Source organism: Nilaparvata lugens, chromosome Y, assembly GCF_014356525.2.
Source record: "Nilaparvata lugens isolate BPH chromosome Y, ASM1435652v1, whole genome shotgun sequence".
Lineage (NCBI taxonomy): Eukaryota > Metazoa > Arthropoda > Insecta > Hemiptera > Delphacidae > Nilaparvata > Nilaparvata lugens.
In genome coordinates, this window is record NC_052519.1 from 9,111,675 (window position 1) to 9,134,305 (window position 22,631).

Consider the following 22,631-nt stretch of genomic DNA (forward strand, 5'->3'; position numbering starts at 1 on the left):
AGTAGCAGAATGACAGTGAGCTCATAGTCCAATAAACAGACTGTGAATGAATACAGAAAACAGAACATTGTTCTGTATTCATTGACTGTGGTGAGCATTGTATGGGTGACTTCTGTTTTGAGGGTACGCGCCACCTTAGTCCTCCGACACACCGAGAACCTGACAGGAGTGGACAGCGACTATCTCATCCATCGACACCGTACGCCAGCGACAGGGAAAGACTGTTTTGAAAGAGTCTCGAATTGGCGTGTGCGTTAGGCGCCAAAACCGGACACTTTTACATCCGTACAGAAACGACAAAGTCAGACACATCAAATCTCTGACACTTCAAAAACAAGACAGTCAGGTTATACTTCTTGGACGGACTGTACTACGCAGAGCTGACTGGTTTTCAAACAATGGTATTGTTCTGATGAATCCCCACATGTAGGCTATTCTTAACAAGACCATTGACAATTTATTTCTGAAACCTATCACTCTTTTCTATCCCTCTTCGTAGTAATATCAGTCGATGACTTATCTTGTAACTGTATAATTCCTATTTATCAGTCCTATATATATTTTATAAGTCCTATATATCATTCCTATTTTGTGCAGTTGTCTCTCTTTTCTGCAGTTATTTGGAGCTTAAATAATAGAACTATTAGTAAATTTCTTGACACAAAACAAAAATAACTTCACTTAATAGGTCAATTGTCAAGATTAGTGAGTACACTGAAACTTCTCTATAATTCGTAGTTTTGTCATCAAAAACACTGTAATTAGTATTCCCATAAAGATAAATACACTAATATGCCATAGTAACTGATAACTCCAGTAATGAGTTCATCGAAAATTATGCTACAGTAACTAATAACTCCAGTGATGAGGAGACCGAAAATCACATCAACTGATGAAGTGATTGGAAAAAAGGGTGTTGTGATTTATCATTAGTAAGCTGGAATATTAATTGCATGCAATTACCACAATTTACCCATTTATTCATAACAGCTAATGCTATTTAAGAATAATCACATATACTGTCCTTAATGCCCCGAATTCAGCTGATTAATATACAAATTTTACATCAACTCGCTTTCGTTAATGTCTGTCTGCCTGTCTAGGTATTGTTTGTTTCCAACATAGCCTATATGTATTAGATAATACAACTTGTGATAGCAATACTTTTAACGTTATAGTAATGGTATTATTAGTTTAGGGATTTTGAATTCTGATTGTTATTATTTACCCATACGGAGTGAACTTTAAAGTTCTATGGATTCACATATAATAATATAACTAGAGACACCCTTGGTTGAAGAACTCGCTCTTGAACAGTTGTATTGATCTCTGAAATCTTTTACAAGTATGTCAAATTAATATTTAACAATATTTCTAATATTCATTCATAGAGGCTATATTATGAATTAATTATGGGCAAAGATGGGATCAGTATCAATGATATAATTTTCTCGTATTTTGTTTTATCAGCCTCGATATTGCAGAGCTTGATATATAATTCGTCACCCTCCAAAATTCGTATTAAATGCTTGGTCCCGTAAGCTACAAATTATATAGGTTCTACTGTGTTGAATGTAGTCTAGGCCTACTGGAGGGTTAATTACTCGAACATTGAGAATTTTGAATATAATAAAATTATTCAGTATTGTTTTTCATTTTGAATGTCATTTTCAATACTGGAAGATATACAGTTATCATTTCCCAAAATAGCGGGAAAATGTTATTTTTTCATGATAATATTTTGATGATTGATTTTTCTACGTTTCAACGACGGGATTTGCTTTTGTCTGTATATGTATGTTGGCATGTTTGTAAATTAGCTTTTGATGATTACAGCTTGGCAATGCTCTCGGTTTTATTTATAACAGGTAATATTGTCATCGTCAATACACGCCAATCAGTCATTGGATGTTTTTCCGATGTCCGAAGGGCTAATTGAAGTGACATATTGACAATGAGATCTGTTTATAAATGCTGTACGAGGTCTACTGTTCACAGAACTACTAGCTACAAGTATTCAACTGCAGAAGTCGGAAATAGACATTTCATTTTACTCATGGAAGACACCCACCCTTATCTATCTACTTCACGTCTATGAAGATAACAATATCAAAGAAACAGAGTTGAAAGTACAAAGACATAGAGATGGAAATTTAGAAGTGAATGAATTGCTATAATTCAATTACTCAGGTATATTAAAACTGACTACTTTAGCATTTACCTGATTAATATTACCGCAATCATTATGTTTTAAATTCAAATTTGCGTTGCGTTGCTGTCACTCGGCTGCTCTCTGCACCATTTTTTCGAATCATGCAATAACTTCAAAAAATGACGTCAACAAACTTGGTGACTCAACACATCTGTCTCGTTTTCAACTGACAATGGCAAACTTTCGATCAGCTGTTTTCAACTGACGATGAAAAACTCTCTTGATCAACTGTTTTTAACTGACGACGGAAAACTCTCTCAGTCAGCTGCTACTCGGTTGATGAATATTATTACCGTACCTAATCATTTTTAAGTTCCCTCAGTGAGTTATCCTAAACATGAGTCCTAATCCAAATGATGATTCTCGTATCACAAACTCTATATTTCAAACTTAATCAAAATCGTTAGAGCCGTTTTCGATTTCCATCAGACATACAAACTAACAAACAGAAATACGATGATAAATACGTCTATAGTAACATCCATATGGGAACGTCTGTTATAGTAGACTGCACAAAACTAATCCGATGTTAGTTGGAAGAGCTGAGTACCTCCTCACCCCTTACCATAAACTTTACCAATTCTTCAGGTGTACTGTATTATGAAAATATCAATATTAATTTTTACTTATAATCAGCTGCCTAGGGGGCCTAGGCCCCCCTCAAGGATCAGATAAATAATGAAAATGCGGGTCTATCTACACGAATCCTCAGAGTCTCATAATGATTTAATACTTTTCTTTATCAGCAGTAGTATAATTCCTTCTACAGTATCAACAATGTAGCAAAATTGCCTTGAAAGTATGGGTAGAGAGTAATAAATAATATATTTTTCTCTGTGGTATAATTTGAATACAGAATGGGTACACTTATTGAATAAATTTCAATGTGAGAATTAACAAGTTGCAAGATGTCACAGTGAAAGCAAAAGAAAGGGCATAATCAGACAATCAAGAATGTATGTAAAGGGTTGTTGAGAATTAAGGAAACAGCTTGATGTATCTTTAGCTTTCTAACTGGAAGTTATTTTCCAATTAGAATATGATCCACAATGAAATTGTTGAAATTGTCATTGTAAAAGAAAAATTTATCTTTTTCCATGATTTTTAAGAAATCTGTTTCAGTGTATTCCTACTCTAGGGCCTCTCTGTAGACCCATATTTCTAATAAATATTCCATGATTGAATTCAATAACTAATAATGTATATGTTTGTATTGATACTTCAACCACATTTGTATAAAATTGGAAAAAATGAAATAATAACATCTTCTAATGTAACATTTATGGGAAAACCCAGGTCCCTCTATCCTTTGGGGGTATATTCCTCCCCCCCCCAATACCCCTTGGTTTTTACCCCCCCCCTTTAGCAGTTTGGTGAAATGGCACCACTGAAGTTGAATGAAATCAACTTGGTAATTGTATGGCAAGATTACGATACTTATGAGCTCTACTTAGAAATGGATTGTGAACAAGATAATTGTACTGGAATGTAATAAACTGTGATATTTTCATGATTATATAAAAGCAATTAAGCCATTCATTTCAATCATTGAGAGAAAAACCAATAAGATGCTCATATTATCTTCTCAAATCTTAATACATTAACAATACACTACCGGTAATTCACGTGTAAATAATACTGATGTGGTCGATTTCAATGAACATTAAATGAAATGTTTGTTTTCTTCTAAATGTCTATACTTGAGCATTCTGTTAATTTCGAACAGAGATCACTTTTACGGAGTTTTCTCAGATGATGCAGCAATCACTGAGGAATATCCAACACATAACTCAATAATCCAGGAGAGAGTCATCTAAAATTAAAACTATTAGTGCAATATTGCTAAATTATTAGTGTTTTTCAATAAATTATTAATCCTATAAATGTCTCTTAATTAAATGATAAGTTATGGAGTTCCAAATATTATAATATTTTTCGCATTCCCATTTTTCTTTTTTTTATATTTGAATCGCTTCATTTGGGTCACTCGTTGTTTAGTCGAATATAGTATTTAATAGTATTATTCAGGTATATCTATCACATAAATCTCTCTCAGCAGCTACTATATAAACGCTTAAAATAGGTTGCTAGGGAACGATAATGATAAGAATATGTGATGAATAATCTATCCTGTTCTAGGCGAGCAATATTTCTGTATCACAGATATCCAAAAACTTCAACACTAAAATGTGAATATCTTTGAAACGGTTTGATATATTTATGAGCGATTTCCACCATTCATTGTCTCTTGAAATTCTTTATTATTCGAATCTTGTATTAAAACCTTCCCATAGAAAATTTTTGATTCAATGTGGCGGAACGAAGATGGCAGACCAAAATTATTTTGAAGCTACCTATAGAATTTTTTTCAATTTGAATAAAATCCCAGTGGAGCCCACTGTTATATTATCTTTGGAAAAGGAACATTAAGCTGTTTTCCTATTAATATTACGCTGTAGGCCTACGTGAATCCATAGGACTTCATAGGTTTCTCCGTATGGTAAATGATTCAGAATCAGAATTCAAATTTTGTTAAATCAATAATACCAACGACATAGCAACTGCCATCACAATTTGTATCATTAATATTACGCGTATGCTACTGAAGGATAATAGTCAGGCAGACACACAGGAGCAAGTTATTTTGTCTCATGCAGTACTTTCAATGTTACTTTTATATCCTGAAAAAGGACGAAGAAGTGAGTAAAATATTTTGTTGTTCAACGAACTTGACCTGTAAAAAGGTTCGAAGAGTGCGTGTTCAAAATTTGAAGCTGATCGATCAACTCTTTCTAAAGTTATTGTAGTGCATTCAAACAAACAAGCAAACCCACAGACTGGCAACAACTTTGAACATGGGTAAAAAGTAAGAACTTGCTAACGCTCGTTCAACAAATATTATTGAGAGAACAACGGGCGGTATTATCAAGTTGGGAGCAAATAACTTGAAGGAGTAAAATTATTTCAGTGTAGGGGATTGTGTATTTCACAAGAGAGTGTGGTTCTGAGGGATATAGGCCTATAGTGAGAAAGTGAAGAAGTGAGGATTTAATTGAATTGCAGTTTTAGTTTTTTTTGCACGACCGGCCCTCTCTCACATTCAACCATTAAGGCCCGGAAGGGAGTAAAATTTTTAGTCTATGGCACGAACCAGTGTAGACCTAAAAACAGTGTAGGGCTAAAAACAGTACAGTTTTCTGAGTGAGAAGTGAGAGCGCTATGAGAGAGAGCGTTTGGGAGTGAAAATACAGGTACGCGCCACCTTAGTCCTCCGACACACCCAGAACCTGACAGGAGTGGACAGCGACTATCTCATCCATCGACACCGTACGCCAGCGACAGGGAAAGACTGTTTTGAAAGAGTCTCGAATTGGCGTGTGCGTTAGTGCAGGGACACACGATCCGGCGAAATCGCCGTCCGGCGTTTTCGCCGGACCGGCGGCAATTAGCATTCAGAACACACGACAGCCGGCGAAGCTGCCGTCCGGCGTTTTTGCCGGATCATTTAGATACATTTCAGTATAATAAATGGAGTACAACATTTCAAAATTAACTTACACATATTATGTTGTCGCGTAATTAAAATTATTCCTACCAAATCTCATGAAAATCTATCAAATCATTTGTCTGAAAATGTTGTAATAGCTTGGAACTGTGGTTTAGGCGTATTCAACCTTCTAATTTACGTTTTGCTACAATAAAAAATTGATAAGATACGAAAAAACAATCTTTTACTATTGTGATTGAATTTCCAGCTTGAATTTCACTTTAAATACTGAAATGAAGTGTATCTTACTGGTAATTCTAATAGAACATAATCTCAAGAACTTATGTCGTTGTGCAAAATATCAATGTGAGGACAATGTAGTTGGTGATGATGCTTGAAGCTGAAAATTAGGTCTTTTCATAATACAAGGAGAATTGTTGTCAGGTGTACCTAGAATATGAGATAGATTGCTATACCTGAACATCGATGTATCGATACCCATCCCTACTTACAACCCTACCCTTGTAACCTACCCTTGTAACCCTACCCTACCCATTTGTAACGTTACAAATGTTAATAAATAAAGAAGTGGCATGGGTGGGGACAGCGCCGTCCGGCGTTTTCGCCGGATCGTGTGTCCCTGCACATATAGTACAATGCCCTGCTACTGCTTTCGGCGGCAAAACCGGACGGCGAAGTAGAGAATACCCGGCGATATCGCCGGATCAATTTCTCGCCGGACCGGCGTTTTCGCCGGACGGCGATGTCGCCGGATCGTGTGTTCTGCCCCATGCCTTCCTGTGTACTTCTTGCAACCGGACGGCGAAGCTTCGTCCGGCGAAAACGCCGGACGGCGATTTCGCCGGATCGTGTGTCCCTGCACTTAGGCGCCAAAACCGGACACTTTTACATCCGTGCAGAAACGACAAAGTCAGACACATCAAATCTCTGACACTTCAAAAACAAGACAGTCAGGTTATACTTCTTGGACGGACTGTACTACGCAGAGCTGACTGGTTTTCAAACAATGGTATTGTTCTGATGAATCCCCACATGTAGGCTATTCTTAACAAGACCATTGACTATTTATTTCTGAAACCTATCACTCTTTTCTATCCCTCTTCGTAGTAATATCAGTCGATGACTTATCTTGTAACTGTATAATTCCTATTTATCAGTCCTATATATCATTCCTATTTTGTGCAGTTGTCTCTCTTTTCTGCAGTTATTTGGAGCTTAAATAATAGAACTATTAGTAAATTTCTTGACACAAAACAAAAATAGCTTCACTTAATAGGTCAATTGTCAAGATTAGTGAGTACACTGAAACTTCTCTATAATTCGTAGTTTTGTCATCAAAAACACTGTAATTAGTATTCCCATAAAGATAAATACACTAATATGCCATAGTAACTGATAACTCCAGTAATGAGTTCATTGAAAATTATGCTACAGTAACTAATAACTCCAGTGATGAGGAGACCGAAAATCACATCAACTGATGAAGTGAATTGGAAAAAAGGGTGTTGTGATTTATCATTAGTAAGCTGGAATATTAATTGCATGCAATTTCCACAATTTACCCATTTATTCATAACAGCTAATGCTATTTAAGAATAATCACATATACTGTCCTTAATGCCCCGAATTCAGCTCATTAATATACAAATTTTACATCAACTCGCTTTCGTTAATGTCTGTCTGCCTGTCTAGGTATTGTTTGTTTCCAACATAGCCTATATGTATTAGATAATACAACTTGTGATAGCAATACCTTTAACGTTATAGTAATTGGTATTATTAGTTTAGGGATTTTGAATTCTGATTGTTAATTATTTACCCATACGGAGTGAACTTTAAAGTTCTATGGATTCACATATAATAATATAACTAGAGACACCCTTGGTTGAAGAACTCGCTCTTGAACAGTTGTATTGATCTCTGAAATCTCTTACAAGTATGTCAAATTAATATTTAACAATATTTTCTAATATTCATTCATAGAGGCTATATTATGAATTAATTATGGGCAAAGATGGGATCAGTATCAATGATATAATTTTCTCGTATTTTGTTTTATCAGCCTCGATATTGCAGAGCTTGATATATAATTCGTCACCCTCCAAAATTCGTATTAAATGCTTGGTCTCGTAAGCTACAAATTATATAGGTTCTACTGTGTTGAATGTAGTCTAGGCCTACTGGAGGGTTAATTACTCGAACATTGAGAATTTTGAATATAATAAAATTATTCAGTATTGTTTTTCATTTTGAATGTCATTTTCAATACTGGAAGATATATACAGTTATCATTTTCCCAAAATAGCGGGAAAATGTTATTTTTTCATGATAATATTTTGATGATTGATTTTTCTACGTTTCAACGACGGGATTTGCTTTTGTCTGTATATGTATGTTGGCATGTTTGTAAATTAGCTTTTGATGATTACAGCTTGGCAATGCTCTCGGTTTTATTTATAACAGGTAATATTGTTGTAATGAAAAACCTCTGCATTCTAAGCTTTATTGATCAGTAATGAATTCATAACAGATTCAAAATTAGAATAAATAGTTCAACATCTGATAACAGAAACATAAGAAGAAAAACACTAGTCATATGATGATTCAATATCATCACATTCTTCCCGTCTTTAGGAATTCAATGAATAGTCTTTCAAATAAGAAGGCATTTTGCGCTCTATAAGAGATCTTCGCAGGGTGCCATCAGGAGGCTCTTCTTCATCACTGAGGGGGAATCCTGTATTTGTTTCATCTTGATTTTAATGATAATTTTCTTGATTGTTCTCAGGCTCTGCGTGATCACTAAGGCTTTATCCTGCATTTGTATCATCTTGATTTTTATCGTTATCTTCTTGAATGCTCTCTTCTCCTCGAGGGGCAAGGTTTTTCAATGATACAGTTGTCTCTCTTCCATCACTAAGCCGTACCTTGGCATATTGTGGGTTGATTTGAAGAATATCCACCTCCTCGACCAATGGATCGAATTTACTTCTTCGTATAGGTACTTTCATTAGGACTTTGTTTGAAGGGGCAAGCCAGGTTGGAAGTGCTATACCATTAGATGATTGTCTATAGTGTCGGAACATCCTATCATGTGGCGTCTCATTAGTAGCCGTGCACAATAGGGATCGAATAGAATGTAGAGAATCTGGGAGCACAGATTCCCAATCAGATACATCCAAATTTCTATGCTTCAATGTAAGAGACACTGTGCGCCAAATTGTACCATTTTCTCGTTCGATTTGGCCATTTCCTGGTGCGTTATAAGGTGATGACATGGAAGTGGCTACTCCTCGATTATGAAGGAATTCCTGCAGCTCTCTGGATTTGAAAGAGGTTCCATTGTCAGTATGTACATAAGAAGGTAAACCAAATGTGGTAAACAAGTTCACAAGGCACTGAATTACAGTTGATGAATTCATATTCGGACAAGGGTATGCAAACGAAAACCTAGAGTACTCATCAATTATTGTCAACAAATATTTGTTTTTAGTTTTTGATGGAAGAGGACCCTTGAAGTCCATGCTTAATCTTTCAAATGGATGTGTCGCCTTTATGAGAGCAGTTTTCAATTTCTTGAAAAATTGAGGTTTTATGGCATTACATGTTTGACATGAAGAAGTCATTTTTCTGACATCCTCAACTGAATAGGGTAAATTATGAGTTCTTACCCAATGAATCATTCTGGTCACTCCAGGGTGACACAAGTCACAGTGTAAGGAGTGTAATTTATCGGTTTGAGTTGCATTACACACTCTGGAAAGTGCATCTGCTACTTGGTTGTCCTTTCCTGGTCTGTAAATTATTTCGTAATTGTAGCATGACATCTCCAATCGCCATCGTTGTATTTTTTCATTTTTTTTTATTTTGATGAGTCATATCAAACATGAATGATACAGAGCGCTGGTCAGTGATAATTTTGAAGAATCTTCCAAGTAAGAAATGTCTCCACTTTTTAAGAGCACACACAATAGCAAAAGCCTCTTTTTCAATGGATGAATGTTTACGCTCACTATCATTCAGCTTCTGAGAAAAGAATGCTACTGGACGTCCACACTGTGATAGGACAGCTGAAATTGAAAAATCAGATGCATCTGTTTCAACCACAAAAGGTTCAAAGTCATCAATTGTACTAACTACTGCCTAAGAAATCTCAGTTTTGAGTTGATTGAAGTCAGCTATAGCTTCAGAAGTCAAAGGAAAGGTCTTTGCTGTAAGAAGCCGTTTAGCTTTATCTGAATAATTGGATATCCATTTGGAATAGTGTGCAAACATTCCAATTGTTCGCTCAAGAGCCTTTCTATTATCTGGGGGTGGAAGATTGAGCAATGGTTCCAGACGTTCAGGGTCAGGAGAAATTGTCCCATTTTCAATTTTATAGCCAAGCAAGCTTATTGAAGTAAGTGAATATTTGCTTTTTTAAGTATTGATTGTAAAATTATATTTTTGTACTGCATCTAAGAATTTTTTGAGATTCAAATCATGTTCCTTCTGATTCTTACCACATATTGTCACATCATCCAGGTATGCATACGTTTTTTCAAGTTTTCATTATTAATAATAATGTTATTAATAACATTATCAATGGGTACACCATCTGTCAGACCAAAAGCAAGCCTTCGAAATTGATACAAACGGCCACATGCCGTTTCAAGATAGGTTGTAGATAATTATGTCTGAAGCATTGTATGAAATAATAACAAAACCCTGAGGGGTTTTGAAGAAAGGAGAGCATTAGCACACAACCGGGTAAGAGAGAGAGAGTTAGAGAGAGAGAGAGAGAGAGAGAGAGAGAGAGAGAATGAGAGAGGAAGCAATAGAACTAAATAAGGTTGAGATAAGAGACAATGTCACGCAGGAGTATTGTCCACACTTCTACAGTCACACTAAGTTCTAAAAAGAATATTTCAAAGAAAGTACAGTCTTCTCCAAAATTGAAACCAGTTTACTTCCAAGCTATTCTGTCAGCTTAACTCACATAAGCGTCAAAAGCTGATAGCGACAACCAGAGACTGTTTTCCAGGTAGAGAAATTAGTCACGGACTCGCCCCGCCAAAACAAGACACTTCTTTTTCAGCACAAGAACGACAAAAGTTGCCACCGCCAAAAGAAGACTGATTTTCAGTGCTAGGATGGATGTGTCTGACTTTGACGGTGGTGTATCCTGACATCGCCCCGAAAATACAAAGCCATCAACCCTCCACACAAGTCTGCAGTTGACCGTAACCAATTGATTGTTGAAATGCCTGTCTGATGAATGACTGTCTGTCTAGTCTTCAGTGTGTTCACGAAGAAATCTTTAGTAGCCTGGAGCTCCTTGAATTCTCACAGGGGCCAACATTTTAGTCTTCATTCTTGAAGCTTGTAAATGATTTTCACTAGAAATCATATTTCGACTATAAGCAGCAATAGTGTGAAAGTATAAACATATCCAGCTGAAACCTCAATACACTGATAATTCTAAACATTTCAGTTCAAATTTATACCTTATATTTGAATAAAATACAATTAATGTATTTATTAAATTCTCCCATGAGTTACATTTCCATGTACTACATGGTATTTCCATCAATGAATCTATTGGTGGAAATATATGCAATGGAAAAAGGTATTTATAGCATCTTTCATCGACATCTCCGATGTTGAAATCCAGCCTTTAGTAACTTCATTTTCATACTTGATATAAGTTTTGTTACTAATTGGAGGAATATTCATGATGGACAGCATCTCCTCCAGCTGAGCGTGGCCACCCCCCGTAGTCATTGTCCCACTCACTGCTGCCATATTTATCCCCATTCTATTGTCTTTCTTCTTCTCTGACCAAATAGTTCGTACAATATTGCACATTTTACACTTCATAATAAAACAACTTTTCAGTCCTACCCTTTTTTCCCCCACAACTTTCATATCTCTAAATGAACAATCGAAAGGACTATGATGATCCAAATGTTTTATTTGTTCAAGAAATTCATTGATATTGATGATGCGTCTTCCCAGCAGCTCTTCTTCTTTTTCTTCTCCACCATTTTCATTTCTGTGTTCTACTAAGTTGTCCATAGATTCCTTTGCTTTCCTGAAATAACAACAAAATTTATCTTAGTATGATAAACGTATTTTCAACACCTGATTAAACTTGTAGTGTGAATGTTGATGTGGAACTTTTCCATAATTGAAGAGACTTGAAACGTTGTCAAAAATCCACTTTTATTAAATAAAAATGGATATTTTACAGGAGCATGCTTTCCTGTGTGCTCACACATCATCAGCTGTAAGTTACAGTACAGTTGGGAAGTAGAAAGATTCCAACTTAACAAAAACAAAATTAAAAGAATTAAAATTAAAATCATAAATTAAAAATAGAAATGATAATTACTCAGAATGATCAAGTAGCTCTTGCTTTTGTTTTTGTTAAGTTGGAATCTTTCTACTTCCCAACTGTACTGTAACTTACATCTGATGATGTGTGAGCACACACGAAAGCATGCTCCTGTAAAATATCCATTTTCATTTAATAAAAGTGGATTTTTGACAACAAGTCTATTCAATCCTGGGCAAACTATTAGTAATGTTTCTATTTGATATTTATTAGGGGAAACTATACAAGTTATATTTGCGTGTAGTCATATGGAACCAATATGTATTTGTAACAATTATACCAAGCTTCACGCGAGACTAAATAATAATAGCTGTAAGAAACCTTTTGGCGAGTACGAGACCCATAGATAGATATAGACTATAGATAGACTATAGATAGCCTATAGATACCTATAGTCTATATAGAGACTATAGAGACCTAAAGATAGACTCCATTGCAATTTCGTGTATACTGTATTGTTACCTATGATGAACAATAATATGTGACAGGACAGGTTTTGGTTGCCGGTCAGTCACTGACTCCACTTGCACATCAAACCCTGAGACACACTGATCCGTCTCTCTTACTCTCATTGGAATATCCTCTCATTACAGTGTCCTACAGAGGGCGTATAGTATTTGACATTTTTTCTCAGGGGTTATAAATTTTCAGAAATTATATGGGCTATAATAATAATTTTTCAGTGAGTGTTATGTAAGCCCACATTCCACGGGATTTTAAATGAATACATTGAACTGGATATTTGTCTTTATAGGTTTTTCTAATAGATGTTTTCTATAGTACATAAAAAATATCTCCCAATTACACGTGATAAAAGACTATGCTAAAGTAATAAATATTAGACCTTATGGATATTTCGATCTATTCGTATTTCGACCCCTTTCTCACGGATCACACCGATTATTACTGTAGGGTTCTTTGAAATACTGCACTTGAAAATATGTCTAGTGAACTGTGAAGGTATTACAGATGTAATAACCAAGTGAACATCATAACATCAACAATTTTCAAACTTACCTCTTTTCCTCCATGTATTTTTTCAATGCATCATTCAATCGCCGCTTTTTCCTTGGAGCTGACAAGCATTTTCGAGTCTTTCCCATAATTGATAACACGGAAATGAAAAAACTATAATTATTCACCAAGGACACAAATGAACACCACAAAACTGATCCTTTCTTGTTGCTCGTATTCAAAACACTAATGATTTCCTATTACTAGTCGACAAGGCGACAGAAGACAGTCGAAGTCACTTGAAAGACAAAATTCCTCAACTAGCTTACAAATGAACAATAGTGTTTTTCTACTCCCTCGCTCACACACTCACACAAACTCACTCTCTCTCTCTCTCACACTCTCTCCCTCTCTCTCTCTCTCTCTCTCAGTAGGTCTTTTCTACTAATCGGTCTATTTTGAGTGGAAGGTATAGAAATACAAACTTGTTATCCTGCTACCAGCCCTTCTGAGTAGAAAAGGAAGGTGATATCCCTCCTCTCCTACCCTCTCTCTTCTCTCTAGTGCTACCCTCCCTCGGAGAACGCCCGAACTACCATGCAGGCGGCTAAATGCAGTTTTTGCAGGCATTTATAAATTTATTTTTTAACAATTTCAAAAAATAAAATATTCTTGTTTCAAACATTGGAATCACAAAGAAAATGTTGAACTTCATTGAGCAATTTTCAATTTCATTATCCATTAAAAAACAACTTAGTAATCATCATTATCGTTTTCACCAAATTGACGATTTTCTTATGGGAATTTAACAGTTTTTTTTACAAATAAAAACTTGACCACTTATCATATTGACTTGATTTTAACATCAAATGAAAGCCACTATAAATCTGCGTGATTTGAATATAACCATTTCTCGAAAGCACTACTATGAGGCTTGTAATCGATTGATAAGTTTTTCACCCCATGTTAAACTGGGCGCTCAGAGGCCGGCTGCCAGAATTATATCCTTCCTCGCCTTAACCCTCCAGTACGATGCTACATCAACTATATTATACAATCCTACTCGGTGGAATGGGGGAATTCACAATATTACAAGCAAGAGTTGATAGTAATGAATATTATTGACACAAAGAAATTTACAAATCTAGGCATGGGAAAGTCAAATTCAAGATAGGTTGTAGATAATTATGTCTGAAGCATTGTATGAAATAATAACAAAACCCTGAGGGGTTTTGAAGAAAGGAGAGCATTAGCACACAACCGGGTAAGAGAGTTAGAGAGAGAGAGAGAGAGAGAATGAGAGAGGAAGCAATAGAACTAAATAAGGTTGAGATAAGAGACAATGTCACGCAGGAGTATTGTCCACACTTCTACAGTCACAGTAAGTTCTAAAAAGAATATTTCAAAGAAAGTACAGTCTTTCGCCAAAATTGAAACCAGTTTACTTCCAAGCTATTCTGTCAGCTTAACTCACATAAGCGTCAAAAGCTGATAGCGACAACCAGAGACTGTTTTCCAGGTAGAGAAATTAGTCACGGACTCGCCCCGCCAAAACAAGACACTTCTTTTTCAGCACAAGAACGACAAAAGTTGCCACCGCCAAAACAAGACTGATTTTCAGTGCTAGGATGGTGTATCCTGACTTCGCCCCCTGTTTTGACAGATAAAAGGTGATCGCGTCAATAATTGCCTGTAGTAGAGTGGATTATATGTTATTTTGAGTCAATCGTTTCATCTATTTAGTTTAGAGTAATTTTTTTTTAATTTTTCGCATAAATATCTCGGAAACTATGCATCTTATGAACATTTGTATTTTGTGAAAAATTGAAGCTTAAAATTGAGGTATGATGACATTCAACCAAGCTACTCTATAGTGAGATTCACTCTAAAATGTGAGCATTAGTTGAACGTGACGAGCTTCGATGTTATTTATTGGGTACGCTGACACACAGTGTGAAGCAGCTTTACACTGAGACAGTGTCAGCATTAGTTATTCAGGTGAAACATTGATGCTATTCACTAGCAATACTGACTGTTGAAAGTGAACTACCCTTCAGAGTACCCGAGTCGGTCAGCATTGACAGAATGGGAAGCATCGATGTTATTCATGAGGATTGCTGTCAGTTGAAAGTGGATCTTCTCGCAGTAAGTGGCTAGCCTCTTCTAGAGGCTTCAAGGGCCAACAACATTTTCAGGCCAGTCTACAACAATCAATTAGTTACGGAAGCCTGCAACTGTGAATAGATTTTTTCATTGAGGGTGAGTTCTTTCATGAAAGACTCACTATTTCGAATACCTTCTTTTGCGAGGAAAAGTGGTCTGGTGGTAAAGTGGTGGAAGAGAGCGATTGCATTGCAAGCTTCACTACACTCAGTGCTACGAGTGTCAAACTCCCAAACTATGCTCCTCCAACGCCAGGGTTGAAAGCTATTCAAACGTTCTTAATTGAGTCAGCGAGTCTTTAATAGTATTTATAGTAAGTTCAATATCACTATCTGTAGAAGGGGATTTTTCCTTACATTCTTCACACTTCCAAGCTGTTTTTCGTGCTCCGAGTTTTCTGAAGTTTTCTAGCGTACGAACTTTAGTGCATGTTGGATGAAAAAAGTTGTTACACTCATAGCATTCCAATATTTCCTTCGCGCTATTGAAAGTAGATTTGCACTTGAAACAAGAGTCAGCCATAATATTTGAAATTTTTTAATAGTGAGAACAGGAAAAATACTTTTTAAACTATTTGACGATTTTGCACGGAGATTGCGAGTTTGTCAATAAACTTGTACCGATAGCATGAACTGTGTTTGAACCGGCATACAGATCGTTATCTGTATATTCGCTCCGTTGAGCTCGAAATGAAAACGACCGTCCGCTCTGATATCTCTATCGCAACTGAATAATACTTATAGCCTGCATGAATAAAAATAAAATATTAAAAGTATATCCTTTGTTAGTCTAACAGTATTGTCAATTATAGTGTGATTAAGCATTCGGATAATGTTACAAAGGCTACTTGGCAGGTAATAAGGAATACTATGGGAAATTCATCTTTCAAAAACGAATGCCCAAAATTGTTTGCGGATGGAGTTTTGGTTGACGAGCCTGTACAGGTTGCAGAATGCTTCAATGAGCACTTCAACAGGAAATCCAAAGCACATAGGTGCAACTTAGAGGACATTAAAGAGTACCTACAAGCATTCAGACAACATAGAATAGAGAATAATAGGGGTATTAGACAGTTCAGATTTCAACCATTATCGGAAGGGCAGGTTCTCAGCATAATGACAGGCTTAAAAAATAAGAGTTCAGCGGGGTTGGATGGTATTCCTATATTTATCATTAAAAAGTCATGTAATCTCATACTTAAGCCTCTAACATACTTGATTAATCTCTCTTTTGATACTGGACATTTTCCTGACTTGTTGAAATACGCTGTTTTGAAACCTTTGTACAAGAAGGGGGATAAGAATGATGTTGCTAATTTTAGACCAGTAGCTCTGCTCTCATCTTTCTCGAAGGTTTTTGAACGGGCTTCTCATACTCAGCTCAATAATTTTTTTGAAAAATCCTCTCTTTTTTGCAAATCACAGTTTGGATTTAGAAAGGGCAGATCCATTGAAGATGCTGTTTTCGGAATTAACCAGGGGACACTTAAGGCTAGGGATGACTCTGAACAGGCTCTGGGTATTTTCTGTGACTTGTCGGGAGCTTTTGATAATGTTCAACATGATCTTCTATTGCACAAATTGAAATATTATGGTGTAAATGGGAAAGAATACTCTTGGTTCCAGTCATATTTATCGGGGAGGTTCCATAGAGTGTCAATATCTGTTGGTAATGAAACATGCAGCTCTTCTTGGTTACCTATGTCTCAGGGAGTACCGCAGGGTTCAATATTGGGTCCCCTCTTATACTTGGTCTATGTTAATGACATCGAGAGTCACGTCAATTTCAAACTCTCTCTTTTTGCGGACGACACTACAGCTTTAATCACCAGTAGGAACAGTGAATGTTTGATAAGAGAGGCTGAGAGGTGTCTTGCTGAATTAGATTCGTGGTTTGTTCAGAATAGTCTTAGTTTGAACTGCAAAAAAACTAAAGTAATTCCCTTCAGTAGAGACTATAAAAGTTTTGGAATAAACTTGAATACGCAAAGTAGAGTTGAAACTTCTGATTCCACGACATTCTTGGGTCTGATGATGGAGAGTGATTCAAAGTGGAAGCTTCATATTTCTCATGTCAACGGTAAATTGAATAGAGCCTTGTTTGCATTAAGAGTAATGGCTAGAGTAGGGAGTGAAAAAACTGTTCTTTTTGTATATCATGCTTATTTTCTGTCAGTTATGAGATATGGAGTTATTTTTTGGGGGAAAAGTATAGAGAATAATGGAATATTCATACTGCAGAAGAAAGCCATTAGGATAATTTATAAGATTAATACAATGCGCTCTTGCAGACCTTATTTTAAAGAAAAGAGATTGCTGACGGCTCCTGCTATTTATATATTAGATTTAGCAATCTTCGTTTTTAAAAATAGACGAATTTATGAGGAGAACCAGGTGAGTCATCCCCATAATACTCGATTTAGAGGTTTTGTTTACCCACATCACAGACTAAGCCTGCTGGAGAGTGGCCCGTTATATATGGGAATGAAAATATTTAATTCAATTCCATCTCACATAAGAGAAATTGATGGCTTGAAGGAGTTCAAAAAAACACTTAGGGAATTCCTTATTGTATTGTGTCCATACAGGTTAGCAGACTTCCTTGTTGAGTAGTGTTTGATTGATGTATGTTATGTGGGATCTGTAGTGTTGAAATAGGAGGGATGGTAGATATTAGATTAAACTTTGACGTGTCATATACTGCGGGATCGTTGCTCCCTTAATGCAGTTCAATAATTGTGACGAATAAGAAAAGTAAAGTAAAGTAAAGTAAATTGCTCTTTTCATCAATTGCTAATTGTATGAGTAGTGCTTGACAGTGTTTCCATTTATGAGAACTGTGGCTTGAGGCTTGCGCAAGCCAAAAAATCTGGCTTGAGAAAATTCTGTTCTGACAGAAAATCGGCTTGCGGATGGAGTATTGGAATGAGCGTTTAAACACTGCTCAAGCCATTTGCGCAAACTGTCAGGTCAAAAATACGTTTTCGCGCATGCGCACGCGAATCCTAACAACAACTGAACCTCTAGTTTGACTTTCTCGTCATTTTTATTTATTATTACCTATTCAAGTTTTCATGCTAAATATATTATTGTTTATTTCTCAAGTGTTTCATAATTAATAGTGTCTATAATATTAGTATCTCATAATAATCATTAATAAATATGGCAAATTGAAAAGATTTCCTGAGTGATTTCATAGAAGTTTATAAATCTTTTCCTTGTCTATGGCGAATAAGTCCAAAGAATACAGTGATCGCAAGGCTAAATCTCATGCTTATGATGCCTTAATAGAAAAATGCCATCATTTGACCAAGAAGCTGACAGGGAGACTGTGGAGTGATATGGATAACAATCTGATAAAGATCAAAACTCATATGGATAACTACTGCTACCGTAGATAACTGCTACTGATAGCAGTTTAGCTGGTTTTGAGGTAAGTAGCAGTGAAATTCACAAGCCAAATTGCACAAACTGAACTGAGCTTGTGAACAGAATAATTTTATTTCGCTCGTTTGCGCAAATTTGGCTTGAGCAAGCCAAATTGCGCAAATGGCTTCAGCTTAAAACATATCCGACCTGATGATTTATGGAAAGAAAAATTGATTATTATAAAGATTAAAAGAAGTATAGTGTTACATTAATTATCATAAATGAATTAATAAAATAGAATAATCATAATTAAATATTTTTATAATCAATATAAAATGAGATAGATGAATGTTGGTAATATTGTTTAGGTTGTAATCGTGGAATGGAGACAGCTGTTTTTTAGAGGGAATAGGAAGGTGAGAGAAAATTGTAAACGATATGGCGGTAGGCTTGCAGAATAATGTGTTATGTGTTTTGTATTGAAAGTTTTTATCAAATTCACTTCTTTATTGAATAATAAATAAAAAATTGTGCTTCAATTGGAAAATGTCGTGCTTTAATTTGAATAATGTTACAGAAGATATCAGCAATTTTGGTGCAACGTTTCTCAAAGTTGAAGAATTCAATACTGCGATTCATTGTGAAAGGATCTCTAATAATATTAAAGTTGTAAAGTAATCGATAATATAGAATCCAGTACTTACTTCCAGTCGGTCCGTTCATCAAAGTCTTTGCATATTCTCTCCTCTTATTGATATCAGATTGCATATACTGTCGAGCCAATGCCTTCATCCTCTTATCGGTCCAGAGGCCAGTCAGCGCATAGAATCCCATGAAGTCGAGGGGCAGGCATTTGTTGGGCACGCCTCGATTGAGGCCTTTGTGAAGTTTGTTCAAGAACATTTCTCGTACTTGAGGAACTTCATCCAACAGAAGAGAAGACAGCTGGCAGTATTGTTCGGCTGAGAACTGGTCTCCCACACCTTTTTGTTCACAAATTTTCAACATCGAACAGCCGGCCGTTAACCTGAACATAACAAAAGTACATTCAATTTCGTTTTATTTTCAGAAAGTAAATTTTACAATATATTCCCCTGAAAATTACTCCTCAAATATGGATCAAGTCCATGTTTAGAGGAGGAGTCAATACAATACAAGAAAGAAGAAGTTGACTTTCTACTGCTGTAGTTTACAAGCATAAGCTATTCAAACATATTTACATACTATAATAAAACAATTGAAAGAAATGTAATCTCAAATTCTTAGCCAATAATAATAATAATAGATTGAATAATCAAAAACTGATTGTTTCCTTTTTTGTCATAGTTCTGGAAACATTACCGATGTACTCAATTATACTTAGAAATGCAGCAATGATTTGTTTTCTAAAATTGATACAAAATAAATTTATAGATATGCATTTATTAATACATATGAATGACAGAAAAATGATGCAGGAAGTAGCTTTACTGGAATTATTTACTTTTTTGCATAAAATCTTCAACTAGAGCAAAAATCTGGTGTGGTACACTCACACAACTTTTCTTGCTCATTGAACTGTAAGCCTTATTCTTGAACGCGAATAATTCAGGGGAATAACAGAATGACGATTGGCGGCTACTTATTTGAAACTACGATCAGACTACTGTATATGTGCATATATAATTGTTTTCAGAGTACTATGTAAATTGTGAAATTCGATGATTTTTTTTAAAGTCGTCAAAACAGCTGTTCTACAGATGAAATCTCGACTATGTGTTCTTTTTATAAACTGCTCTACCTGCCTACCTCATGCACGAGTGGGAGGTTACAAAGTCCATTTCTGAAGGATGGGGTGGACCCCCCATTAGTTTCCCAGGAACGAGACTTATGCCAGTTGATAAATAACTATACAGAGTATGAATTTGAAAAAAAAATCGGTCGGGTTATTTTTTAGAAAATCGTGAAAAACATGGTTTTTTAGTAATTATCCGCCATTTTTCTCAAGAATATTACGGAGCTCCTGCAATTTTCTCAGAAATGAGACTCATGTCAGTTGATAGGGCTTATAAATAGCTATCCATGGTATAAATTTGAAGAAAATCGTTAGAGCCGTTTTCGAGAAAACCGTGAAAAACATGTTTTTTTAGTAATTATCCGCTTTTTTTCCGCCATCTTTAATTTAATTTTTTTGAATTTCTTATTGTCGGATCCTCATGGTATAAGGACCTTAAGTTTAAAATTTCAAGTCAAACGGTTAATCAGGAATGGAGTTATCGTGTTCACAGACATAAACACATACACACACACACACACACACACCACACACACACACACCCTATTGTTTTGTTTTTTTTCCTCTATTTAACTTTTTATTTTTCAGTGACTTCAAAATAGTCACTTATTTAACCAGCCTATTCAATTATATCTTTTTTCGATTACTATTGATTGACCAATAAGTAATTGGATCAATTATAGTGAGTCCTCAATAATATATCATTGTTTATATAAGAAATAAACTTTTGCATTCAGTGGTTGCTGCTTATATTATAATAGACTATTTTTGTTGAAGTACATAGAAGGTGGCCAATTTATAACTTTGTGGGACTTTTCAATCCTCTCCATCTTAATCTTAGTAGACTGATCACCAGTATCCAAATTTAACTCAACTATATCTTAATTAAAATACATATTATCCCAGTTTCTATTTTCATTCAATATTTCTTGAAGATATAAGCTCCAACAAATATTTCAGACTTCATTAATGAGCTGAAATCATTTTTTGATGATCACTCAAACCTACTTAAATTATGTCATATTAACGCCCAATACCTGCCAGCTCATTTTGACGAGTTCAGGTTAATGTTCTCTACGGTCTCGGTGGATGTTATTGCTATTAGTGAGACATTCTTGAAACCCAGCCCCTCTACAGAATACTTCAATGTTCCTGGCTATACCTTATTTAGAAATGTCAGGATCGGCAAGGGTGGAGGAGGTGTTGCTGTATATATTCGGTCTCAATTTGCTGCCAAGGTAATTGCATCATCTCCTCAATTGTACTCATGTTGAGGAGTACAATTGAGGATCTACCAAGGCTGGTAGATTGTCTATTCTAGAGGATGCGCTACTAGATGTAATGCACCAGTATCAGCATATAATTGCTATTGGTGATTTCAATGCTGATCAGATGAAGAATACCTTTGAGAGCAGACAAGTAAGAACACTCTTTGAGTCGTTGAATATGGAAATACTCAATAAAACTTCACCCACTTTTCACACTGACACTTGTCATTCACTACTCGATCTTACTATTGTCAGTGACCCAGATTTTGTTATGGCTGATGGACAAATACCATTCTGTATGTCGGGTCATGATCTGATTTATGTTATATATAGTCTTGAGCATGAAGTAAGATACACGCCAGAGATTAGGGGCAGGAACCTGAAAAACATTGATTTGGATCGCTGTCTGGCTGATGCTGTGGAAAAGCCTTGGCATGATATTGTGAATATGAATAATATTGATGACAAGGTAGAAGCCTTTAATTCAATGATTCTTTCAATCCTCGACGAACATGCACCAGTACAGGATGTGAAGGTTCACCGCAGGCCATGTCCCTGGTTTAACAGAGAAATATCACTTCTGAGACGAGAGAGAGATAAAGCTAGGCGTACCCATCTCAGGACTGGTTGCAATGCAGACTTTGTGCGTTACAAAGCTTTAAGAAACAGGTTGAGGTCTGTCTGTCGTAGAGCTAAGATGGAATACTATGGTCATCTTTTTGAGGGAAGGCAGTCCACTTCAGAGTTGTGGAGGAACATTCGAAAAGTCGAGGTGATACCACCCAAGTCCAAGTCCACTGCTGTTAATGTTCCTCTGGAACACCTTAATGAATTCCTTTCTACTCCATCTCCGCCTTCTTCATTTGCTCACCATTCACTGAACTCAATTATGATTAATCAATTTAGTCACACACTTCCGCAAGAAAAATTTTTCTTCTCATATGTCTTTCCTGTTCCTGAGACAGTCTCCTTAGCTATTCTCTCAATTAAAAAGAATAATAAAGGTAA

The 22,631-nt window shown here is 35.8% G+C and overlaps 1 protein-coding gene across 1 annotated transcript in view; it reads right to left on the reverse strand.

Annotated features, from left to right (window-relative positions):
* The window catches only part of LOC111051597 (sister chromatid cohesion protein PDS5 homolog B), a gene marked incomplete in the record, with an annotated part of 199,314 nt that overhangs the window by 31,290 nt on the left and 145,393 nt on the right, over positions 1 to 22,631 (reverse strand). Inside the window, 1 exon segment of the mRNA XM_039443468.1 lies at positions 19,286 to 19,608. Within this exon segment, the coding sequence (XP_039299402.1) occupies positions 19,286 to 19,608 (323 nt within the window).